Source organism: Acipenser ruthenus, chromosome 2, assembly GCF_902713425.1.
Source record: "Acipenser ruthenus chromosome 2, fAciRut3.2 maternal haplotype, whole genome shotgun sequence".
In the NCBI taxonomy this organism is placed as follows: Eukaryota; Metazoa; Chordata; class Actinopteri; order Acipenseriformes; family Acipenseridae; genus Acipenser; species Acipenser ruthenus.
The window spans coordinates 12,896,427-12,914,946 of record NC_081190.1 but is presented as its reverse complement, the minus strand read 5'-3'; the positions used below and the strand labels follow the sequence as shown (position 1 = coordinate 12,914,946).

The window sequence follows — 18,520 nt, the reverse complement described above, 5'->3', positions numbered from 1 at the left end:
GGCTGTGATTACGTTTGCCCAAAATTACACAATGCCAACCCTCAATGAACCATTTCAGCTCACACCCATTTGGGTGTATACCGAAGATCCGTTTTATTGGTGTCTCTAAAATGCATAGCAACACAGGCAACCATTGATCTAGTAAAGTCACATGCAGCGCTCAAAATACACACAATTGACTATATACCATGTCTGGCAAAAACAAAAAGTGCCTGTACCCATATACAGTATTTAGAGTGACATGGGGAAAGGTTTAATTAAAAAATACAAAAATAAAATAAAATAAATAAATAAATAAATAAATAAATAAATAAATAAAATACAGCACCCGCACTGTTTGCCATTTCTATGGAAAATATATTTGTATATGAAAGTGTTTTAGTTGAGCAATAATGCATTTTATTTAGGTCCCCTTAGATATCCTCCTGTGCTATATGGGCCCAAGGTGGTATTTCTGTAATAAGGCCAGTATAGAAACTAGAGTGTGCTTTGGTAATTTTCTGCCCCCTGACACAGTGGTTTTGAAACATGCTTATGAAACATGCTAAATATCATGCTAAAGCAATAATACATTGTGATTAAGAACATATATCATAGGATAATAAACAGATACAAAATAAACAGTATGCAGATGAAGAGGGTATTAAGTATTCATTTAATACTGTAAATCATATGAGATTTGGCATTATCTCAAATTATACTGTAGATGCATTCTAATTGAATGAAGTCTGTTGATGTTAAAAAACACAGGAGCTTCAAAGAGAACAGAATAGCAGCTTCCCCTCCATCCTCATACAGAATATTACCCTCAAGCACCGAGGAGCATGAACCCTATTGTTTTAACTCAAGACCATCCATATATATTTAAAATATTTAATTTGTTTTGTTTTTTGCTTTCTATTGTGACCCATAAGATAGTGGAAAAACTCGTGCTAAATCCAGTCAAGTAAACAGCTTTAATAACACAAAAGAAAAACTGTGAGCCCTAAAAAGGGAACTGTGAATGTGATCATTGTTTTGGCTGGTTTTGCACCCTTTTGTTATTGTTCATAAATCTAAGAGGATGATTTTTGTTATTAAAGAAGACAACATTGAATACTTACTAATTGTATTTCCATTGACAAGAAAGGTGCAAGTGACTCTGTTTCGACCAAGTTTGAAGCCATTTCCTCTTAAAACAACTGAAAATGACTCTGGAAAATAAAGACAACAGTATAATGTATAATGTGGTAAAACATAAAAATGTATGGCACAGAGTGGTTAAAACTGTATTAAAGCACAGTAAATGCATATATACTCTACTAAGACACTCTCCTATGAATATATTTTTTTTCAATGCTGCTTACCTACCTCCGATTTAGGGTGTTGGCCACCAGCAAGTACAGAAATTAGCAAAACAAATATGTAGCATTGGCACAGATCTGTTTAAGCTGGGATGCTGCGAGTGTGATCCAATGCAAATATTTCACATACTCTGTGCTCCGCTTGACCTTCAGCTTCAAATACTCACGTTTTTGTTCAACAAAACTTAATACATTACTTAAGCATTGATGTTACTGACTTACCATTGACACACACACTTGAGGGTTCAACACTTAAAATCTCAGTGCAGGACTGTTTCAAAATCTGTGCAGAAAGACAAGAACACATGAGTACCCTGAAATCGTTGGTATCTCTTTCGAAAATGCTTGTTTAAAAAAATGAATGCATTTGATTCCCCAGGGGATAACACATAGTGAAATGACGTATTATAATTAGAAATGATAAGTCCTGATTATTTATTGTATTGATAAATAAAGCCCTGCAAATCCGCGGATGTCTGCTTTATATCCGCGGATGCGCGGGGATTGTTTCACATCCTTGCGGCTGGCGGATCGGATGCAGATAGAACTATTCATATTCGGCTGATAAAAGTTCAGCTTGTGTTTATCTTGCCTTGTAAAGCCATCAGTTTATTTTCCCACTGCGAGCCCAGAGTACAAATAGTGAGTATAAACATGTGACAACATTGTCAGCTGACACGGTCACCTGTTTGCACTTTCCTCAGTTGCCTGTTGATTCTGATCGAAAACATTTTCAAACTCTGTTTTTTAGTATGCAGAACCAAATTTTGTGGCACACACCACAGTAGTGTCACACATTGATCCCACTGCACCATTATAAAAGTACACATCTATGCAACAAAAACTGATTAATTATTGGCCAATTAAGCTATGTGTAAACACAAGCAAATGGAAACTAACCAAAAAGTTCAATTGCCAAACAGCTCATTTAATGTAAGAGTTGACAAATTAACTTACAAATTAATTTTAGAAATTTAAGAATTAATTTATAAATTAAAAATATATATATATATATATATATATATATATATATATATATATATATATATATATATATATATATATATATATATACATATAAGAACAGTGATTGTTGTGACAACTTTTAGCTAATAGTCGAGAATTGAGAATTGGAGTCTATTCTAATTATTTAAACAGTGGCTGATCTAAATGCCACAGCCCTTAAACCTGCTTTAATATGGACCTCTTTCCACAATATATGTGTAACACGGAGAAACTGGAGACCAAGGACACCGCAACCGAGCAAAAGAACCGGCTTGTCTGCAGATTTCCTCATTTCCACTCACCGACATCGGGCAGAATCCTTAACAGCCGTGCGCTACACAGCACTGCTACAGTACAGACGCAGCATAAAGATTACTTACCTACCATACTGTGCCTTCCATACATTACAGTCCATACATTACAGGCAAAACATGATTTGAACTTGACTCCACAACGGTAAAGGACAACTGCAGCAACTTGTTCCTTCTCAACAGATTTTTGAACTGTGGCTTTTACAGTTTATTTATTTCTCAGCTATTCAAATCTGAAACAGATTGTATATTTAAAGAATACCATGTACTTAAATACATATACACCACTTGAATGGAATGCAGATCAAACTCAGCTTTGCAGCAATATGCACTATTTTTTAAGGATAATCAAACAATCTATACAGCAGGCCTACAATATAGGACAGTGGTATCACCAAAAAATAATTCTGAAGATCATCAATCTATTTGTTGATCGAGTACAGTGTTAAATATTTGTAAGTACAGTATATGGGTGGTTTCCCCAGTAGAGTTAAAATTAACCAGCTACAAGAAGCATTTTCATTTACTATTATTTTATTCATAAACATTTGGTTTATAGCTCAGTGATTGCCTCAAATCCCTAGCTTACAAACACATGTTTAAAGAAGCATTTAGTCAGCTGTTTTGCACTAATAAATGACAAAATAGACTTGTTTTATTGGATCATTTTCAGTAACGAGCAAACAGCCACGCAGTACTCTACATCTGACATTATATATGTTCTTTTCAATATGTTTTTAATAAGGTCTGGAAAATTCCTATTCAACACTGCACCTTGGTTTGAAAAAATGGAACAAATTGTCTAACTAACATATAACCCTGCCACTACTGCTTCAGCCAAATATAAAAACTGGAAAGATGAAGCAGTACATTTTTGTTCTCATTTAACTTCTTTCTCAGTAGTATCTCTAGCATTTTCAGCAGAAATATCACTGGCAGCACAGTGAAGTGAGAAATAAGAGTACAGCGAATGGAAACTATCACACAGAAAGCTGGCAAGCACATAATGTAGGAAGTTGCTATTTTGGCAACTTCATATCAACATTATCTTGGAAGGCTGTGTCCCAAAATGCCCCAAGTGTTCAGCTGATAGATAGCAATTCAAATAATTGCAGAAGGTTATTTTGCTCTTCATAGTGACCACTGACCTCGAATTCTGTTGTAGATATTATCTGCCAAGTTTTTTATTGTATTGCATATTATAGGATTTATACAGTACATAAAATAATTGACAAATCAAAACAAAAAAACTGTGTGTGTGTGTGTGAGAGACAGAGAGAGAGAGAGATATCACCTTTGTGGTACATAAGTCCTGAACTGTGCAGTTATTCTTTGTGAGAGAGAGAGAGAGAGAGAGAGAGAGAGAGAGAGAGAGAGAGAGAGAGAGAGAGAGAGATCGTCCTTGTGGTACGTCAGTCCTGAGCTGCGCAGTTATTCTTTGTTTATAGTGGGGAAACTCTAATCTCTGCTATTCAAGCCTTGACTGTCGGTAGCTCTACCACACAGTTACATTTAAGGGGTTTTTTAGCTTAAAATATACAATATGAGAGGCTACTTGGGAATTTCATTGAGTCATCAGCTCCAAAATACTGGAAGTGGACTATAATAAAAACATATTTGAAACACAACTGCTGATAAATTAGTCAATATTACAAGTAGTACAACCACCTTCCGTGGTATATGTTTTCTGAATGTTCCAGTCCCGATGAATGATGTCCAAGAGGTTACTCTGTGGAACGGAATCTTTTAAGAACTTTTTCTTTTTATTCTACCACCTCCTTGAATTATATTACAAAGGTGTTTTTTCTCTTTTGGAGTTAACATTTTGAAAATGGACATATATATTTCTTTATTATATTTCATTTAGTAAATAAAGAGTTTCAAGATGTTCTATAAATGTTACGGCTTCCCGTAAATCAAGAAACAGTGCTGATTAGCGACTCCTTTAAAATGAGATATAAACGCTACAAAACCTCCAAATGGAATGCTGACTTTAGAACACAAGTGTTTTTAAACTAAACACGCCATGAAGTCAACAGTTTTTCCCCAAAAGGAACAACTCCCATCAAAACAATGTGTTAATATTATCAACTGCTTTTTTAGACAACTTTAAATCCCATAAGACGATAAAGGTCTTGCACCCGTATTAAGAGAAAGGCTTTCTTAGGCTTTTTGGAAGAACTGCAGCCCTCACTAGGGAAATAAAAGGTAAGAGACACACTAAATGCAAATTACGGGCAAAAAGGAGACACATGCTTAATATGAGCGTAAGGATACACTAATGTCACAATACGACATTCACGTTGCGATACAGTATGTATCACGATACATGTGATGGTCCTGATAGCTACTTGTATGATGCATAAAAAGATCCTTAAATGAAGGACTAGTTTGTTAAAAATACAACAATTAAATGAGTTGGGGCGAGTACGTGCTCATACCAACTATAAAACATTTGCTCTTCATTCAAAAACTTCTTGGAGGACTACAGTGAGCTAGGTTGTGCTTTTGGTCAAGTACTGTGATACAAACAATGCATACCTCCATTACAATACGATATATCATGTAAATAAAACATCACAATTCATCGATACTACTGCTTAATATAAACTAAACATGTTATGGATGCTTAATGACATACAGTACATACAAACATCTATAGTACCATTAAATAACACATTTCCATGCATTGGTTTGGAAGGACATTTCAAACCTTAGGGCTTTGAGCCTAAAAAAAACTTTCAACTTCAACAAGTCCTATTTTCCATTCGAGCTACAGACATGTGTGTTGTATCTATTTTTAAATGTGTCAGATAGATAGACAGATAGTTTCTAATACTTTGATATTTCACTCATAGATTTTTCAATGCATTTCCTCCCACTCACTTCCTCTGGTCTTCTTCAGGAAGTGAATACATATAAAAATATATATTTGCCACATATGTGGGCTTCATAATTTATTCCATGTAAAACCATATGGGTTGCAAATGCAAATGAAAACATATGCTATGACTATTTTAACTAATAGACAATGCAAACTTGTGTAAACAGAAAGACCACACAAAAGACAGAACTACACTTTAAGAGGTGGTTTCACAGACCCTGATGAACACTAATCTTGGACTACCGTAACCAAACTAACATCAGGTAGTCCAAGTTTTATATTAGTCAAAACAACACTAAAATTGGTATTTTCACACTTGAGTCTAAATATTAAACAGTATAGTGTCAGGAAAACATACTCGCTGAGTATTAAACAGTAAAGAATTGGGTCATTTTACTGTATTTTTTCACATCTGTTACTAACAGCGTACACTATTGAAAATGAGCCTGAGAATTGCTGTCGTCAGGTTTGACTTTCAGTCCTAAATTCTTTTTTATGGGATTTTATAAGCTGTTGGTAATAGTTCAATGAAACACAAAACCCAAAATACTGCTGAATATTATATTTTTACAGATTACAAAAATAAAATGCCCAAAAAGTTTATCCAAATGTTTATTTTATGAATTTTAAATATATAAAGACTGAAAAAGGGACGACTATATGGTGGGTACTGCAGGAGCCTAAAAAAAATGTACACCATTATGTTAGCCAATTGGACCACACCTAAAGACACAAATGGATTCCATCCAAAATTATGTTGGCTACAAAACCATGCTAAAGCTGTAAAACACAGACTTCTGGCAACAAAAAAAGTGAATTATCTACACAATTATAAATGCTCAATTGAAACAGGCTATCAAAGCACTACATTCAGCAACATAGTATTAAATATAACTATGAACATACTGAATTAATTATGCCTTTAAGAGCATGAAATCCATCGTTGACAGGGAAGACTTGGTCTTTGGTGTCTGCAATCTCTGCAAGCTGTGAAAAAGAAAATAACAGTTTTACATGGTCAGAATAAGAACCACTCCATTGTCACAGGTGATTTGGTAAGATGATAACAAATGAGTATTCTGATTTACACTTTGTAAAGGTGCCTGATGCTAACAGTTTAGTTACATTTATATCAATTTTGATATGAAGAACATGTATTTAATATATACATGTATTAGTCTACTAAGGGGGGGATTGTGTGTGTGTGTGTGTGTATATATATATATATATATATATATATATATATATATATATATATATATATATACACACACACACACAATGCAGTGTACTTATTTGACTAAAAATAACAAATACCGAATTCCTTAAAATTTAAGCCCAAATTTCCCACCCTCAATTTGAGGAAAAAATAAATCATATAAATATGCATTTGCAAAGATACAACCTCAGTTACGCATATGGAGGCAGTTTGCATCCGTCTGCTATCACACAGAGCATTTCTGTTATATGCTGCTTCTCATTACTCACACCTGTTTTTCTCCCAATTTGTGAACTGTGGTATTGCTTGGCATGTCAAAAAATAAGGGGGTCTAATCAGCATTTCCGATCTGTCCAAGCTGGTAGTGTTTGTTATGAACTGAGCCTAATAACAAAACGCTGAAATTGTAAAAGCTTCTCTTCGAACGCCTCAGGAAGCCAATGACACTTCTTTGAAAATTATTTAGCTACTGGAGAAGGAGCCAAGTGAAAACATTCATAGGGAAGGAAGTGGCTGCCCAACTGTAGTATATGAAATAAAAAGGAACTTGGTAGGATTTACGGTACAACAAAAGTCTGAACATAGAAACCATGTTAAACCAAAACCAGAGGCTTTTATGAGTATATCCCAAGCTACTGTGATAACATCTGTGTAAGAAGTTCACTTTTCCTATGAATTCAAAAATAAATGAATAATGCTGCATGGCTCTAAAGGGCAAGGCCAAAATGGCCTTCAGTTCAATAAATTTGTAGAGGGCACCAAGGCCACTAAGCTTAAGTCAAGGCCAAAGTGTAGGATGTTATGTAATTTTGCTGAGGATTCATATATAAAGCTAATTATTGGCCACATAAAGAAACAACACAGTTTAACTTAATAATAACTATTTATTTATTCAGAAAATGCTGGTGTTTTTTTTTGGTTTTGTTTTGTCAACCAGCAGCCTTGATTCGAGCCTGTGAGGACATGAGTCTGTGCTGAAGCCAGAATTTCATCGCTAATCCACAGGACCGTTTTTGTTCAATTTTAATTAGTCCCCACGGAAATCTGCAGTAAAATGTCCTAAAATCTGCAACGAGAAAACTATATTCTGCAGCAATGACTTGTCAATGAAAAGTCTATGAAAAATAGCGTTAATGAGTAGTAATAAATCAAAAGAATAACATTTCACCTTTAAATTAAGCTTCATGTAATGTATCATTCAGCCAGGGCAAAATAGGAGGAACGTAAAGTCGGTTGCTTATTGCTGATTGCTTTTTCATTTACAGACATTTCAGTGCACAAGGAGAGACCAATCAATTTCAGATTTGCGGAATTCCATGACCGTAAGGGACTGTTTAATAGTATATATTCTCCTAAGTTTAACATAAACTAAACTCAGAAATCACGAGTGCAGAGAGCTGCAGGTTTATTATTATTATTATTTTTATTTATTTCTTAGCAGACGCCCTTATCCAGGGCGACTTACAATTGTTACAAGATATCACATTATTTTTACATACAATTACCCATTTATACAGGTGGGTTTTTACTGGAGCAATCTAGGTAAAGTACCTTGCTCAAGGGTACAACAGCAGTGTCCCTGACCGGGGATTGAACCCACGACCCTCCGGTCAAGAGTCCAGAGCCCTAACCACTACTCCACACTGCTGCCCCAATATTTATATACTCTGGCCGAGGGTTTATATACTCTGGCCGAGGGATTAACTAGTTGTTAATTATCTTATTACCCCTCGGCCAGAGTCTGCACGCGTTTGGTAAGGATGCATGACTGTCAGCTAGTTAAATAATCAGTAGCTGATCAGCCATGCATCCTCATGGGGTTTTTAAATATAATAATAAAAGACGCGGCGCTTTTACCCGCGCCGCAAACAAAAATACAAATAATAATACACAGGGGCGGGACACTCCGCCACACTTAGCCATGTAAATTACGTAATCATGTTATTGTTTGTCTGCAAACACTTTCTAATACAGGTGTCTCCACTTGCTGTAGCTGAATGGCCGTGTGTGGCAATGTGCCCCGTCCCTGTGTGCATTTGTGTGTTGCGTGCGTGTGTTAATGTTGGTGTATAGATTGGTACACGGGATATAAACGGGTCTGTGTTTCACGTGTATTAAAGTGTAGATTTGTATTTAGGCACGAGGAGAGCACAAATCACTTCACGTGCTGGTTAAATGTAATATGTGAGCACGGGGTTGCACAGAATTAATTCACGTGCTGGGATTCAAGTGAATAATTAATTAGTAATTGAATCCCAGCACAACAGTATAAATAGGCACATTTTTAGTCACTCGTGGTTAGGTGTTCGGTGAGTGGAGAACGAGTGTGGAGAAGGAGAAATTAAATAATAAGAAAGAACGTAAATATAAAGTGAATAACTGTCTCACTCACCGTGTTTCGTTTGTCTGTCTGTTTACTGTGTAGTCCGTTTTGTTTGTCTTTTTATTTTGGCGTGTAGTGCCGTGTCCCGTGTTTTTGTGTTTAAAACCTTTTATTTTCTGTTTATTAAATGCTGAGCGCGATCACGCGCCCAGCTTATACCAAACCACATCTCTCTGTTTATTTATTTCCTGCATCTGGTCTGACGCCACCCACTCCGGCCGTCTTTGTGACACCGTGAAATAGACATATATTTTGTGGGGCATCGGGGCAAATCAGAAGAGTTCCCACGGCAACTGCCGCACAGCCAGCGTTAATTTCGAGCTGTTAAATCAAGATCAATCTTTTTTTTCAGCAGTAAAATAAAAAACTTTTGCTTATTTTAGTTTTTAGGTATACTACTACATTACATAAAGAGGGGTGTGAAGTCACAGCGGACAGCTCTGTACTTTCTCTAACTGTATTTAAAAGCTAAAACATATTTTACAACGTTGAAATCAGATTTCTTTTTCTTCTGTGTTACATTAAATGTTCTCCCAAAACCTCTTACCTGCTCTTCAACAAAATCTTTAACTCCTACGCAGTACACTCTTGCACCAAAGGTTCTTGCCTTTTTCGCCTGCAATTAAACAATATAAAACACAAGAATCATATTATTATTATTATTATTATTATTATTATTATTATTATTATTATTATTATTATTATTAGTTTCATAAACCCTTCTAAAAAATGTGTAACTGCACACAGAAAAGATTGATCTTACTTCTTCTATTGCATATGGCAGCAGCAAATCCACCAGCATCCCATCCGTAAGGGCAATAATAATACTGGATGTCTTCAAACCCCCTTCCTTTTCTATCTGTATCCGTGCCTACAAAATATCAATAAAAACAAATAAACATCAAACATTTATATTACATTAAACTACAGGACTGCAGATTGTTTGATGTCCTGTGCAGCAGGAAGGGGAAGCAGCCTAACCTAACGATGACAAATGAAAATGACTTAATTGGATTTTATTTCCTGTATAAATTAATTTGACCTGAAGAAGTGCAGTATGTCTAATGATAAGAAGAATACAGAGAGCTTAGCTGCACATACAGTATGTTGAGTAAATTGCTGTTGATAAAGCCCTGGAACTAAAAATGTACTGAACACAGCATCCGTTTCACAATGAACACAATGGAATGATGCAGTGGAACATGGTGGGACACTAACATGGTAATACTGTGCTGTAATGGTTTACCAGTGTGTACTTGTTCATACCATTGTGACACTATCAGTAATGGTTATCAAAAACAATCCACATACACATTTTTGTAGCTGTCTTGCACTACCATGGCCCTTAGAACAGAACCACTGGGTTACTACTGTAGCGCCACTGCATTGGCAAAGGACAGAATGCAAAAAAAACTACTGTATACAATTCCAGTAACATTACATTGAAGGGATTTTATATATATAAGAAAAAAGAAAAAAGAAAAGGATATTTCAGGTACTTAAAGGTAGAATAATCAATTACAAATCAATTATCAGGACTTTTCGGACTACAAGTCCTTCATCGGCTGAATACAATATATATATATATATATATATATATATATATATATATATATATATATATATCATAGAAAAAAAATCCAAGCAGAGGTGTATATCTATTTGTTTATTTAATATTTCCTAGATTGTAGGTTTGCTTACCTGTTTGATCCCTTCGTGCATATACGTTTCACCTGCAGGGATCACTTTGCTCAATTTATCAAGCCCTTTGTTAATTTCATCTCTGAAAACCAACAATCAGAACAGCCATCAAACAACCAGGTCTGCCAGTTAAAAAGGCAAAGCTGAAAACTACAGGCGTTAGCCTGGAAACAGATAAGAAACTAGCCAATGAAATCTATACCAAAGATACAACTCCCATGAATACAAACAGATTATAGTATTTTCCCTTGCTTAATACAACCTGATACATTTTAATAAATCATAATTAAGTATTACATTATAAAGGTAAGGTGGCATAAAAAGCACATTAGTATCAGAGGTAAACATCAGTAATGATGCACAAAAGTATGCTTTTCTAAAGAAGGAAAAATAGTACTTTTCATGCTGTGCTAGGAATCAAAAAGATAAAATGCAAAGTAAAAAGAACAAATCAACTCTACCAAGACACTTTGTTCTGTAACAATGCTGCAATAAATGTATGTACCCCCCCTCGAAAAAAATAAATGACACATTAAATTGTTGCTCATTGGCTAGAACAGGGAACAGACCTGTTTCCAGTCAGAGGCATCATGGTTTCAGCTTTTGATGAAAACACTATAAAGGACAACCTCATCCTTGGACTGGAAAAAAAAAAAGTTATTATTATTATTATTATTATTATTATTATTATTATTATTATTATTATTATTATTATATAACCAATTAGAAAGGTGTGCACAGTCCAAAAGGAATTCCATGACAGGTTTTTACATTCACTCCACCCAGGGGTTCATTTATAAATAAAAAGGTACCAGATCTGATTATTAACATTTTTGTTTATAGACCTAATGTACTGGCATTGATTTAAAGTAGCTTCCATATATGCTTTAATTTCACATCTTGAACAATACCAGTGGTGGCTCGACTAATCTGATCAACAGCAGTGACGAAGGTGTTGTTGTTAGGAGCGCAGAGTCATTTGCTTACTCATAGATGTTGCAGCCTAAAATATATCATTACAGTACACTTTTGTCACTCAATTCTTGGAACAGGAAAGCTTTTTTTTTTTTTTTTTTTAATTTGTACATGTTATGTACAGTTCTTTCTTGTGACAATTTTTTTTCTTTGTTTTTTTGTTATGTTTTATTTAACATGTGGTTCATCATCTGCAAACTGTATAATTCTCATCGTAAGTTAAAGAGATAGCGGATCTAGGGTGAGATGCAACCTGAACCTTTGCTAAGAGACTCTGAGACTGGTGCCAGCGCCACAAAACTCTTTGTTAGTTTGTTATCCAAACCAAACAAAGATAATTGAAAAAAAAAATGTTCTTGTGATTTGGTACAGCTTTGCAATTAATAACAATTTTAAAAAATGAATTCGCTCATAAGGTTGTGAAAACAAGTTACACTGTTAATTGACGCGTCAGAAAAGAACCAGCAAAGCAATATCATAATGATAAGGAATTACAGAAATACTGATATGATATCTCACGTTACAGCATTCTTAATCCTCTCTATTGGAACACCAGCTGTTAAAATGGTAACATATTACCCTTAACACATTTTTCTTTAGACCTTACAAACTTGTTTTCCCTTTGCTACTAAAGTTGTTTTTTTCTGCAAGTATTCTGCTCTCTCTCTCTGGCCTTAACGATGCTGGGCAAGGCAACATAAGGATATGTACTGCTAATTTTCTCCCACAAGACACATGGCACACTTTCCTTTCCTCCTCCACACTTAGCTCACAATTCTATCTGATGTTCTAAGTTCTGTAGTCTGAAGCTATCGCAGGTTTCACAAGTATAAGCTTTGAGTTAACAGACTGGAAAAGTGTGCTAATCCTTGATTTTGTTGAATTATTATTACTACAGTTTGTAAGCATAAAAATATAATCCCCTTGTTCTATCCTCTCTATATGGATGTACACAGAGCCTGCAATGTAAATGGTTGGAATAACAACTCAACCCACAGTGCCACCCACTCCCACATGGCCCATTTGCTATTTTCTTCTGCAGATTAGTTAATTGTGAACAAGTCTGAGCATCTACTCCAAAAATATGTAATCACTGCTTAAGATAACATCAGTGACATTCCATAAAATGCTTGTTAGGTCACAACAACTTTACCTTACAAATCTTTGAGTGAGTTGCTCTACAAATCCATAGATTTCTCCCCAGTTGTCTGCTACACTGCCAGATCTGAGAAAACATTTAAAAAAAAAAAAAAAAAACTTTCATTATGATACTATTATTATTTTCTTAGCAGATGCCCTTATCCAGGGCGACTTACAATTGTTACAAGATATCACATTATACATCATTTCACATTATACAGATATCACATTATTTTACATACAATTACCCATTTATACAGTTGGGTTTTTACTGGAGCAATCTAGGTAAAGTACCTTGCTCAAGGGTACAACAGCAGTGTCCCCCACTGGGGATTGAACCAACAACCCTCTGGTCAAGAGTTCAGAGCCCTAACCACTACTCCACACTGCTGCCCAATTAATACAATTAATACATTTCAAAAGCAGGTCCAATTTCAATACATTTTGAGTAACTGCAAAATGTTTATGCTTCGTGTAATAACTTAATGTGTAAAATAATTTATATTGATAGTAACCAAGATATATCCCTAATAACCCCAACCAACCAAGTGTCAGTATCGTAAAAAGACGGCATCTGTGATCTACACCTCATAAAAACACTTGTGTATAGTAATTATGACATTTTTTCAAGAGGTTACTAATATATTGGATATAGCATTTATGGGTCACCATGAACTTAATAATATGTAGAACAAGAGGATTGTAGCACTGGAATACAGCTTTGCACCACATTTGAAGCCTAAAAGCACTTGGTCTCTATCATCCGAAAACCATAAAGTCGCATGACTACAATATAGCAGCCATATTAGATCTGAGGTCAAGGTGAAGAAATATGTTTACATGCAGGCTGATAATCCATTTTTATTCATAATAAAAGTGCTTTAACTGTGAGATTCCTACAGTGATATGTATGTAATGTGTTTATTTTCTGCAATTGTGTGCTCAGTAGTTGTACAATATGTCAAATATATAATGAATGAAGAATGAAGAGCTTGAAGCAGGTTAGTGATTCAAAGAGCAACTCTCTTTATTGGCAGCACAACAGCAATAAGCAGATTCTTATACACTCCCTCTATATCCCACCCCAAACAGCATGCATGGTGCTCTATAAATAGTCCACATTTCTCTACATTTCCCTATCAATCAGTGGCTGTTCCAGTCTTTCTCCCCCCCAGCCCCTTCCTGCGCTAGGGAGAGGTCAACTCCAGTGCAAAGTTGTATCCATATACTCCTATGGGGAAGCCAGTCTCTGCAACAATGTTAAGGTTTTCACTCATGTGTACTACCATGGGGGCAGCTCCCGCGAAATCCCCATGCACTGTCCCAGCACAGTTCTGCACAGTGCAAGCAGGAGTTCAGGGTCTTGCAAAATTAAGGGTGTGTCCTGACAGCTCTGCAACGCAATGCAGAGGGGCTGCAAAGGTTCCGTCTGTGCTTGCCACTACACCACGCCACCCCCCCACGATGAGGTGTCCAGAGTCCCTGAAATGGCGAGGCGGCCGTCTCTATTGTTGCGGCCTGTGAAAAGAAGTGGCAGCCAGTGTACCCTCAACCGCGGCCTGCAGTGGCAAACAAGTTGGGCTGTTAAGGGGTCCGGCGTCTGTAGGCTGCTGGCTTACAATCCGGCTGGCTGTAAACCCAGACTAGTTCCCCAGCAAGAAAGTGCTGTCCCCGAACCCGAATGTCATAGCGACGCTTTTGTGGGCAAAACAATGTGCGGTGTCCATCATGTCCTGCAAGTGCCAGGCATATGGTCAGTTGGTGTCCTCCATAGTATCGGGTGGATGGCCAAGCAACAATAGCATGGAGGTGCAGCTGGTGGACTCCTGCACAGCTGTGCGGCAAGCCAGTAAGATCAGCGGCAGCTGAATGCCCCAGTCCCTCTGGTGGGAAGTGGTGGCAATAGCAAGCTGGGTGGTGAGGGTCCGACTGAACCACTCCATCAGCCCATCAGTCTGGGGGTGCAGTGGTGTGGTGCGGGTCTTATGAATCCCCAGATTGGCACATCACCGAAAAGACCCATGACTCAAAGTTGAGCCGATATTTTGCTATGGTTTTGCATTAAAATGGTTTAACAAACAAATTAAAAAGCATTCAGAGGACTCCAGAAGGACGACATTGATTTAAAAAAAAACGCACCCCAACACGAACATTGGTTTGACCCACGGTCTGCACTATTATCGGCAATGTGTATGCAGCAGAAGCTGCTGGTAGATTACAAAAACGATTAATTAAACTTAGGCTAGGTAGATGTTATCTAAGTATGCTTTTATTCTCTATTAATTAAATTATATTCATGGAAAAAGGCAAGAGAGAACCAGATCATTATTATTTTTATTGTTTTGGTTTAATAATATAGCAGGCTAATGTTCCTTTTGAAGTAGGCTACAATATTTTTTTTTCATAAAAAAATTGTCGTTGTTCTTTGTTCAAATTAATGTTGAGCTTTCATATTTTGTTGTGTACTCATTTAATCAAACCAAGTAGTGTAAGAAGTTGCTTATATCGTTCATGACGTTTTTCAAATCAAGTAAGCTTATTTGTGTATAAAATTAAAAACGACAATAGAGTTGCAGCCAGTGTCATCTTACTTAAAGGCACTCAAGCTGAAATCGTAAAGTAATTTAAAGTAAGCTACAAACGTGGCAGTGGACTGTCTATCTTTAGAGCGCAGGCAACAACTTGCAGACTTAATGCAACTGTGTGAGATTTTAAAAATAAAGCATTTTATGAGATTTTTAACTAGAGGTACCGGCGCTATGACTCTGCATGCCCAGAGGTTCCGGGGTTGCGCTGCGGCACAAATTAAGTACTGCTTTTAATCTTGTATTATTTTAAGAAAGTACTGTAATTGCATGGGATACAGATAAGTATAGGAGATTAAACTAATTCCCAGTAACTCGGTTGTGATTTTTTTTCTCTCTAGCGCTCTCTCCACGTAAGTAAGCCAAGCTTTCTCTACATTGTTAAAAATGTATTTTTATTGTATCCATCGATGGTTATGCAGACGATTCGATGCATCGATGCATTGTCCCAGCCCTACTTTCTTTATTGGCACCACAACAGCAATATGTAGATTCTCATACACTCCCGCTATAGCCCATCCCGAACAGCATGCAAGCTGTCCTTTAAATAACCCACATTTCCCTACATCGTTACAACTCCGCCAATCAGTTGCTGTTCCAGTCCTACTCCTCCCTGGCCCCTTCCCGTGCTAGGCAGAGGTCAACTCCAGTGCAAAGTTCCACCCATATACTTCTATGGGTGAGCCAGTCTCTGCAACAAGTCCAGGTGTTCACTCATGTGTACTGACAAGGGGCAGATCCCGCAAAATCCCCATGCATTGTCCCAGCACAGTTCTGCACAGGTCAGGGTCTTGCAAAGTTCAGGGTGCACCCTGACAGCTCTGCAACACAGAGGGGCTGCAAATGTTCCGTCTGCACTTGACGTTATAATATTACAAGCTTCACAATCTGCTAGATGTGATTTACATAGGCTAGTCTACAAACTGTGTATACATTGCATGCTTTGTGCTCAGTTAAGGAAATTACATCATCATCATCATCATCATCATCATGTATTTCACACATCAGGTCTCTAGTTTCCAACTAGCTTCTTTCATATTATGATAGCAGAGTTGATCCATCAGCTATGTGCGTACAATGCCAAAAAGTGGTAACTTCAGGATAAAGAAAATATGTTTTCTTTCTTTCTTCCTTTCGTTATTTAAAGTAAGCTCTATTGATGTATACAGAATACTAGTAAGAAAGGGGTCCAAACTCAAAACCACTAAAACAACCACAGCACAGCACAGCAATATACAACGTATAAGCATAAACAGGAAAGAATAAAACATGTTTTAAAACAGGCCCTGTGTTCAGAGAGAAGAAGAAGAAGAAGAAGGAAACACAGCTTTATCTGTGGTTGGAAAATGATTCTGAACTCTTGTCTTGTATTAATCACATAGGGGAATAATTTGTAAAAAGAGGATTATTGTTTGCTATTTAATTAAATATTTGAGAATTGGATGCTTGGCCTCGTTTTGAACAAAATTACAACCAATCACACACAATTATACTTATTTGACAGTTATGCACAAATTTGACATGATTGTACCTATACATTATTGCCTATGCTAAACATAATCAACAGGTTTCCTCCACCGAGTACTATAGCGCATCAGTGAACATACATGAGTGCCTATCTGTTTAAGACAGCAAAACCTGTATGTGAAACAAAACAGACCATGGACTCAGAGGCCAGGAGTCTGACAAGCAATGTTATGATATATCAGCAGCTACACTTCAGTATCAGGACACAGAAAAGACATTCGATTGATGTATGTTGTAAAAACAAGTTTAATCAAATAAAAAGACGTCATCGGCATAAGTCCGATAATATAAACAAACATGTTATGTTCTGCGCCTCACTTTTTGTGCCTCTACCTCCCCAGACTGCACTGATTTTGGTAGCATTACTTGAACCTGGTACTTTCGCTGTCAAACCATTTTAAGTGATGATATATTGATTACCTAACTGAACTGAGCCCGCAGGCTAGCTTAACTGTTTCACAACTGGAATAACATTAAAAAAAAAAAAAAAAAACGTCGTTTTACATTTCAAAGGAACTGCCCTGTAATTGCGTTAGTGTGAAACAAATCTTTCAAACTATAATTATTACTTTCTTGTCAAAACTAGAAAAGTAATGCAAGCATGGCCACGCACTGAGGCACAACTAAGTACTGTGTATGCAAACTCATTTCTGACAGGATACTTACTTGTCCAACACAAAATAAAGATCAAATGCTCCGTGACAAGAGGCTTCTTCTGCTTTACCAGAAGGGGGTCCCTTTAGTAAAGTTAGGAGCAAAACGACCTGGGCGACAGCAGTATAGACTGCACAGTATTTCATCTCCGTTCCTTGTTTTCAAGTTAATGACGACCGTTAAAAAAAAAAAGGTAATGCCGTGCAGTACCACAGAAAATAGAACCAGCCACCAGGTATATATCAAAAAAATATACAGAAAATCCAAAATGCGTGCAACTGTTACATTAATGTGTGGATTAAATTTGGAAAGACTGTACACATCCCCAAGCAACGTGTCAAAGTTAGAAAAGTGATTGTCTCACGAGAAGAGGAGGAAATCCTTCATAGGCTGACGTCACCGATTTCTTCATGTCCTTTGTTGCTACAGTAGAGCTGAAACAACATAATACTTCTTTCCTGTGAGCACAGATGCATCGAAACCCCTGTATTGAAACCCCTTATGGAGAACTGTTACACCCAGCCTCCGATGTAAACTGGTGCACAATACGTGTTTGTTTTTAAATGAGCATGCGCCAGGGGCAATACAAATAACCCTGTCTGTAGTCATCGTGAATGCTTCCAGTAAAATTCTTAATGCAGTGAGTCCTGGGCGGCTGCAGGAACCTTTTACTATAAGAGTACTGATAGGTTTGTAGCTGTATCTGTCAAGAATATTACAGTAATGTTTTTACAAAGGGCAATTTTTTTAAGTATTTTGCTACAGGGGTATCTTGTAAATAATTGTAAAAAGA

At 36.6% G+C, this 18,520-nt stretch overlaps 1 protein-coding gene across 1 annotated transcript in view; it reads right to left on the bottom strand.

Annotated features, from left to right (window-relative positions):
- Positions 1 to 18,295, bottom strand: part of LOC117403982 (anthrax toxin receptor 2-like) — a 79,027-nt gene extending 60,732 nt beyond the window's left edge. The window contains exons 1-9 of the mRNA XM_058989704.1: positions 17,740 to 18,295; positions 12,975 to 13,046; positions 11,416 to 11,487; positions 10,847 to 10,928; positions 9,909 to 10,016; positions 9,693 to 9,761; positions 6,450 to 6,530; positions 1,566 to 1,626; positions 1,104 to 1,193 (exon numbers count right to left, since the gene is read on the bottom strand). Coding sequence (XP_058845687.1) covers positions 1,104 to 1,193; positions 1,566 to 1,626; positions 6,450 to 6,530; positions 9,693 to 9,761; positions 9,909 to 10,016; positions 10,847 to 10,928; positions 11,416 to 11,487; positions 12,975 to 13,046; positions 17,740 to 17,873 — 769 coding nt within the window. The 5' untranslated portion in view covers positions 17,874 to 18,295. The remainder of the gene's footprint in view (positions 1 to 1,103; positions 1,194 to 1,565; positions 1,627 to 6,449; positions 6,531 to 9,692; positions 9,762 to 9,908; positions 10,017 to 10,846; positions 10,929 to 11,415; positions 11,488 to 12,974; positions 13,047 to 17,739) is intronic.
- Positions 18,296 to 18,520: the final 225 nt, after the last annotated feature.